At 48.7% G+C, this 8317-nt stretch overlaps 1 protein-coding gene across 1 annotated transcript; it reads right to left on the bottom strand.

Moving 5' to 3' along the window:
• Nucleotides 1–231: 231 nt before the first annotated feature.
• On the bottom strand, nt 232–5520 carry tmem81 (transmembrane protein 81). Its single transcript, XM_030366990.1, has 5 exons — nt 5066–5520; nt 3690–3826; nt 2479–2594; nt 774–949; nt 232–457 (listed from the first exon to the last, which is right to left on the bottom strand). Exons 1-5 carry the CDS (start codon nt 5294–5296, stop codon nt 266–268), a joined length of 852 nt encoding a protein of 283 aa, XP_030222850.1. The 5' UTR covers nt 5297–5520; the 3' UTR covers nt 232–265.
• Between the last annotated feature and the right edge of the window lie 2797 nt (nt 5521–8317).

Here is an 8317-nt window from a genome sequence, read left to right as displayed (position 1 = left end):
GCTAGAAGAGGGGAAACCTTGCGTTTGGCCGACACCTAGTTGCTCAATCATGCAACTGCAGCTACCGCCGTCTTCTTTGATATAGAAAAAGGAGGTGACGCAGGAGGAGACGTCTTCCTACGATTTGTTAAAGGTTCAAATGCCCCAAAAAATGTATTTCCTCAAAAAAAGAAACACTTAATAAGTAGAGCCATCCACATCACTCACCAGATAGTAGAACCAAAGAGCCAGCGTATTTCAGTTTGTTTAATCAGACTCAGTCCGGTTATGATTCGACCTCAGACAGACAAGCACCGGAACGCTCAAAGTCAGACCTCCGGGTCTTTCTGTCTCTCCGCGGCTCCATCTCCTGGTTCTCCTGGCTCCCGCTAATCCCCCCACCCCGGACCAGGACCCGGTAGAGCCCCATCACGGTCAGACCTGCCAGACCGGTGGACACCCCCAGACCCACCAGCACCTGGGGGGGTCAAAGACCAGTGGAACAATACCAGAGCGGTTAGACACACAGGAGGACCAGGACGTAGAACCAGACCAAGCCGGATACAATCGGTTAGAACTAAACAGAACCGGACAGAACCGGAGAGAAGTAGACAGAACCGTACAGAACCAGACAAAAAACGGATTCCTTAAGGAACTAGTTCCTTAAGAAGCAGCTATTACCAGACACACTTTTCCAGCATAAAGCAGGACAAGATTAAAGAGTTTGGTTTCTGGGGAAGCAATGCATGATGGGAATATAAACCAGCTCCATTGAGCTCCTATGAGGACCGTACCATGTAGGGCACAGTGCAGGTGAGGAACAGTTGGATCCGGTCTGGGTTCTGGGGCCCGGGGGCCGGGGAACCGGGGTAGTCCAGGTCCACCACCCCCTGGGGTAGGACCCTCACCCCCCAGTATGCCCGCTTCCCCCGGCGGTGGGCCCAGTCCTGCACGTCACAGCGGTACGTACCTGGAAACACATCGGGTCTGGTGGTCTGTCGAGTGTAAACACACCTGGTCAGGTGGTCTGGCTACAGTAAACACGCCTGGTCAGGTGGTCACTCTAGAGTAAAGACACCTGGTCAGGTGGTCTGTCTAGAGTAAACACACCTGGTCTGGTGGTCTGTCTAGAGTAAACACACCTGGTCAGGTGGTCTGTCTGGTGTAAACACACCTGGTCAGGTGGTCTGTCTGGTGTAAACACACCTGGTCAGGTGGTCTGTCTAGAGTAAACACACCTGGTCAGGTGGTCTGTCTGGTGTAAACCCACCTTGTTAGGAGGTCTTTCTGGTGTAAACACACCTGGTCAGGTGGTCTGTCTGGTGTAAACACACCTGGTCAGGTGGTCTGTCTAGAGTAAACACACCTGGTCAGGTGGTCTGTCTAGAGTAAACACACCTGGTCAGGTGGTCTGTCTAGAGTAAACACACCTGGTCAGGTGGTCTGTCTAGAGTAAACACACCTGGTCAGGTGGTCTGTCTAGAGTAAACACACCTGGTCAGGTGGTCTGTCTGGTGTAAACACACCTGGTCAGGTGGTCTGTCTGGTGTAAACACACCTGGTCAGGTGGTCTGTCTAGAGTAAACACACCTGGTCAGGTGGTCTGTCTGGTGTAAACACACCTGGTCAGGAGGTCTGTCTAGAGTAAACACACCTGGTCAGGTGGTCTGTCTGGTGTAAACACACCTGGTCAGGAGGTCTGTCTAGAGTAAACACACCTGGTCAGGTGGTCTGTCTGGTGTAAACACACCTGGTCAGGTGGTCTGTCTAGAGTAAACACACCTGGTCAGGTGGTCTGTCTAGAGTAAACACACCTGGTCAGGTGGTCTGTCTGGTGTAAACACACCTTGTCAGGAGGTCTTTCTGGTGTAATGTAATATAGTATCTCATGTATTACACTAATATATCTTGTCATGTATTACACTAGTATATGATATAATATAGTATAATGTATTATGCATTACACTAATCTATCATGTAATGTATTACACTTAGCATATGATGTAATGTAGTATATTATAGTATCTCATGTATTACATTAATATATGATGTACTGTAGCATAATATATGATGTATTACAGTAATCTATCATGTAATGTATTACACTAGAATATGATGTAATATAGTATATTATATTATCTCATGTACTACATTAATATATGATGTAGTGTAGTACAGTGTTATAGCGCTGGTTTAGTTTAGTTTATTAGGAGCCCCATTAGCCATTACACTTGGCAACAGCTACTCTTCCTGGCACACATTTAACAAGACAAACATACAACAAATCAACAATACACAAAAACAGGATAAAGAAGAAAAGAGAACAGATAACAGAAAAATCAAAAAACAACAACAACAACAACAACAATGTACATTGATGACATCATAGAGCAGGAAAAGAAAAAGATATCGTACACGGGTACAATTGTGAAGCAGCAAGAAGTACGATGTTTCATAGCACCACTCCAATCACATCCCATAATCTGCATGACGAGGTACCTGCGTGGTGCTCGGAGGCGGGCTCTAGGACCACGCGGTCCAGCCCCGGGACCTCCAGGCGGGAGAACAGGCGGTCGTCAGAGGTGATGACACCGCGGGCGAATCGCCATGACACCCTGGACCGGACACGGCACCACATCACTGCACACCCACTGTGACCTTTGACCTTCACCACTAGGCCACCCTTTCCCAAGGCTATCTCTCCTCCTTCTTCTCCGTCTCCTCCTTCTTCTCCTTCTCCTCAAAGGCTGAGTGATTATAATAATTACCAGAAAAAAACTGTTTTCCACTTGCCCTCCACGAGATGGCGCCGTTGCTTTAAAAAGCCCCGCGGGCTGGACCGAAGATCAAACTCACAACAGATCATTCATAACGAACACTCAGCCCCTCAACAATCAAGATATTCACTTAACACAGTGGTTCCCAAACTTTTTTTCAGGGGACCCCCTTTTGGACTTGAGACTGTTTTCGCGACCCCCCGCCTCGCGCGACAGCACCCCCCCCCCCCAACTTAGTGCATTAATGTTACTATGCATAATAATAATGTTCAAAATCATTATTATTATTATTGTTATTATTATTATCATTATTATTATGCAGTAGTAATCATCACCATTATTATTATTGTTATTTTTATTAATGTTATTATTACTATGTAATATAAATCTTCACCCACTGTGACCTTTGACCTTCACCACTAGGCCACCCTTTCCCAAGGCTATCTCTTCTCCTTCTTCTCCTCCGTGCTCTCCTCTGTCCTCTCCTCCGTCCTCTCCTCTTTCCTATCCACCATCACCTCCCCCCCCCCTGATCTCGCTCCTCCCCACCTCCAGGACTAGGGCCCCATGGCCTCTCTCCTCCTCTCTCCTCCTCACCCCTCCTCTCTCCTCCTCTCTCCTCCTCACCCCTCCTCTCTCCTCCTCTCTCCTCCTCTCTCCTCCTCTCTCCTCCTCACCCCTCCTCTCTCCTCCTCTCTCCTCCTCACCCCTCCTCTCTCCTCCTCCCACCTCCCCACCTCCAGGACTAGGGCCCCATGGCCTCTCTCCTCCTCTCTCCTCCTCACCCCTCCTCTCTCCTCCTCTCTCCTCCTCACCCCTCCTCTCTCCTCCTCCCACCTCCCCACCTCCAGGACTAGGGCCCCATGGCCTCTCTCCTCCTCTCTCCTCCTCACCCCTCCTCCCCCCTTCTCTCTCCCCCTCCCCCCTCCTCACCTCCAGGAGAAGGGCCCCATGGCCTGCATCACGTCCCCCAGACAGTTGATCTCCAGGCGGGCTCCCTCCTGGACGGTGAGGGTCTCCAGGCCGCACCTCCAGTCGTCCACGCACGGCACCCTGCGCACACGACACGCCTACCAGAACCCGGGACGTCATCACCATCATCACACACACACATGACGTCATCACACACACACACACACACACACACACACACACACACACACACACACACACACACACACACACACACACACACACACACACACACACACACACACACACACACCAGCCTAATGACATCACACACACACACACACACACATACACATAACACACACACACACAAACAAACAGCAGCCTAATGACATCACACACAAATACACACACACACACACACACACACACACACACACACACACACACACACACACACACACACACACACACACACACACACACACACACACACACACACACACACACACACACACACCAGCCTCCACATGCTCAGCACACGTCATGACATCACATACACACACACCAGCCTCCACACGCAGAGCATATTTGCATATTCATGAGCTGCCAGCTTCCTGCCAGAAGAGGAAGAGCATGTGTGCGTGTGCGTGTGTGTGTGTGTGCGTGTGCTTGCGTGTGTGTTTGTGTATTCTGTTCACCAATCTCCGGCAGGATGCCAGGCTGGTTATTGCTTGATTTTGTTACATAATATATGAAGCACAAGCCAGACTCACATGAATCCTCATAGAAAGTTGAATTTAACATTCTATAAAACATGTTTTTTTTCATATAGTTTCTTGGCAGATTTTACCAGATTTTTTTGAGTCAGCAAGCACGCTAGTCTATGGCTGTGTTACTCTAAACACGCACCAAAAATAAGATGACAGTAGAAAACTCAGAAACTACACTGAAAGTTTTAGTTTTAGTGAATAATCCCTCGAAAATAAGTGTCATTGTGTTTTTTCTTTTATATCGACACAGGGATTCAGCTGCAGTCTGCAACCTCAACACTAGATACCGCTAGACCCCACACATTGCAACTTTAAAAGGTGAACATAGAAGTACAGACATAACATTACAGTAGATTCACTTCAACCTTACCAAGCACCATAACATTACAGTAGTTAAACCAAACTAATCTTCCGAACATAACAGTAGTTAAACCAAACTAATCTTCCTAACATTACACTAGTTAAACCAAACTAATCTTCCGAACATTATAGTTAAACCAAACTAATCTTCCGACCGTTACATTAGTTTAACCAAACTAAGCCTCGTAAAATTACAGTTTTAGTTATTCATACTGACGCAAACACAACATTACATCCCAGCGGAGCGTGACAGGTCAGTCCTACCTTGTCTTCTCCTTCAGGTACAGTTCTCTCCTCGCCCCTCAGACACAGGGTCTGCGTTCTCAGACCCACCCCACAGGGGGCGCTGCAGTCTGAGCTGTCCGTGATTACCTCCGACCCCACCAGCTCCAGGTCGGCCAGAGAGGCCTCGGGGAGGGGGATAGGTCGAGAGGGGACGGGGAGGAGCAAGAGAAGGAGGAGGAGGAGGAAGGGTACGGGACACCAGACAGCCATCTCAGAGAGAGAGAATCCAGCGTCTGTTCAGCTGTCTTCATGAAGACACAGTTGGACGTTTAAATGTGGTTGCCGTGGTGACCTCACGTTTAAACGTCGTCGTCGTAGCGAGCGTCATGTGTTTCTGGCTCTTTAAATATGCGACATTAGTTAATAGAAATAATGAACCAACTGGGTGATTGCCTCCAAACAATGTGGTGTTTCAATAATAAATAAACACATACTTCCCCAACTGAAAAACAATTCAAATGGGCTCTGATGTTTGTTAAACTAATCTCCATGACAAAGAGGTTAACCCAATCACCTTGAGTCGGAACCGCTGGTTTTCTTTCAAGTGATTCCTAGAACTCTAAACATTCAAAGGCTGAGTGATTATAATAATTACCAGAAAAAAACTGTTTTCCACTTGCCCTCCACTAGATGGCGCCGTTGCTTTAAAAAGCCCCGCGGGCTTGACCGAAGATCAAACTCACAACAGAGATCATAACGAACACATTCACTTAACAGTATGATTCATTCAATCATTTACTTCTTATTGTTTACAGCAAGATATTCATATAAAAGAATAAGACTGAGACTAGAGGAGTGAGAGAGAGAGAGAGAGAGAGAGAGAGAGAGAGAGAGAGAGAGAGAGAGAGAGAGAGAGAGAGAGAGAGAGAGAGAGAGAGAGAGAGAGAGAGAGAGAGAGAGAGAGACTGACTTGTCAGCAGGGTTACGTCGACATCCAGACTAACTGACTCATCACCTGATGGACACCTCTCCTGTTCTCACGACATAACTTCCTGCTCAGCAGAGCCTTCTCCCTCTTCATGTTAGGAGCGATGTGGACATGGTGTCCTGATGTCTGTCCCTGCAGGAAGCTCTTGAGAACCGAATCTCTCTGTCCTCGCCACCTGGGGAGAGAGGACAGAGATTAGGAGGAGTTCATCTCTGTAGACGAGACAGCAAGTCACACGGAACCTCATCTCAAGACATGACTACTGCTGATGATACTTGGAGGTGAGGAGGGGGAGGAGGAGGAGGAGGAAGAGGAGGAGGAGGAGAGGAGGAGGAAGAGGGGGAGGTGATGAGGAGGAGGAGGAGGAAGAGGAGGGGAGGAGGTGAGGAGGAGGAGGAGGAGGAAAAGGAGGAGGAGGAGGAGAGGAGGAGGAAGAGGGGAGGAGGTGAGAAGGAGGAGGAGGTGATGAGGAGGAGGAGGAGGAGGAGGAGGAAGAGGGGAGGAGGAGGTGGAGGAGGTGATGAGGAGGAGGAGGAGGAGATGAGGAGGAGGAGGAGGAGGAGGAGGAGGAGGAGGGGAAGAGGAGGAGGTGAGGAGGAGGAGGAGGAGGGGAAGAGGAGGAGGTGAGGAGGAGGAGGAGGAGGAGGTGATGAGGAGGAGGCGGAGGAGGGGAGGAGGAGGAGGAGGTGAGGAGCAGATGCTGAGGAGGTGATTCGTATAATATATACTCATCTATTCATATACTATATGCTCATACATACACATTATATATTATATGCATTTGTGTGTGTGTGTGTGTGTGTGTGTGTGTGTGTGTGTGTGTGTGTGTGTGTGTGTGTGTGTGTGTGTGTGTGTGTGTGTGTGTGTGTGTGTGTCTGTTTGTGTGTGTGTGTGGGGGGGGGGGAAGTGTTTCATGTTAAAGTCACAAGGAAGAGACTCAGACACTGAGAATACAAAGGGGACACACACACACACACACACACACACACACACACACACACACACACACACACACACACACACACACACACACACACACACACACACACACACACACAAGTAAACACACAGATAGATAAACACACACACACACACACACACACACACACACACACACACACACACACACACACACACACACACACACACACACACACACACACACACACACACACACACACACACACACACACACACACACACACCTGGTGTGACAGATGCCCTTTCCTAAGAGACCAGCCCTGCTGCACCTGTCCTGTAATTGGACCACAGCAGGGTGTGTGTGTGTATGTGTGTGTGTGTGTGTGTGTGTGTGTGTGTGTGTGTGTGTGTGTGTGTGTGTGCTTTTGTGTCTGTGCTTGTGTGCGTTTGTGTCTGAGAGACGCTAAAGTGCACCTTCAATTAATTTCACTTGAGGTCTGACATTTATATATTGCTGCCATTGGGGGGAACCCGTGTGAGAGAGAGAGAGAGAGAGAGAGAGAGAGAGAGAGAGAGAGAGAGAGAGAGAGAGAGAGAGAGAGAGAGAGAAACCGAGGCCGACAGACAGAGACCGAGAGACAGAGCGCGTGAGTGTGTTTGTGTTAGAGACAGAGAGACGTGTGTATGTGTATGGGTGTGTTTGTGTGTGTGTCACTTCATCATTTCATATATTTGATGTTGAGGCTGTTAACCTTCTGAACCACACTCACACGGTCACACCATTAAACCATCTTAGCTCTCTCTCTCTTCTAAGACAGATAGTGTTTGTGTGTGTGTGTGTCACTTCATCATATCATATATTTGCTACTTTTAAATGTCACTTAGTGTCACGTTTTAAAACAACCTTCATTTTAATGCTACAGCTATCACGCCTGTCAGAGAATGTCTCATGCTTCAGGCATCTACCCCACCCTCTCGCTCCTCGCTCCCTCTCTCCATCTCTCAATCTCTCCATCTCCCTCTCACTCCCTCCCTCTCCCTCCCTCATTATCTCCATCTACCTCTCCCTAACTCCCCCTCCCTCCTTCCTTCTCTCCATCGCCCTGTCTTTCTCTTACCATCTCTGTACCTTCCTCTCTCTACCTCTCCTCATCTCTCTCCCCCATCTCTCTCTCTCTCATTTTCTCTCCCCTCGTCCTCTCTCGGTCTCAACCAGTGACCGGTGCCCTGACTGAGAGCCAGCGGAGGTATCAGTGCTCCTTCTTGGTGTCCTCTCCATCGACGGGCAGGTGGTCATGGATCAGAGGGAGGGAACACTGGAACGGAAACTCAGAGATAGAGTGTTTCAATCCTCCTCGTCAGCCACTGCTCACAGACTCACC

Source organism: Gadus morhua, chromosome 1 (genome assembly GCF_902167405.1).
Source record: "Gadus morhua chromosome 1, gadMor3.0, whole genome shotgun sequence".
Taxonomy (NCBI): domain Eukaryota; kingdom Metazoa; phylum Chordata; class Actinopteri; order Gadiformes; family Gadidae; genus Gadus; species Gadus morhua.
Note: the sequence above shows the minus strand (reverse complement) of the source record. Positions and strands in the feature narration are given on the sequence as shown.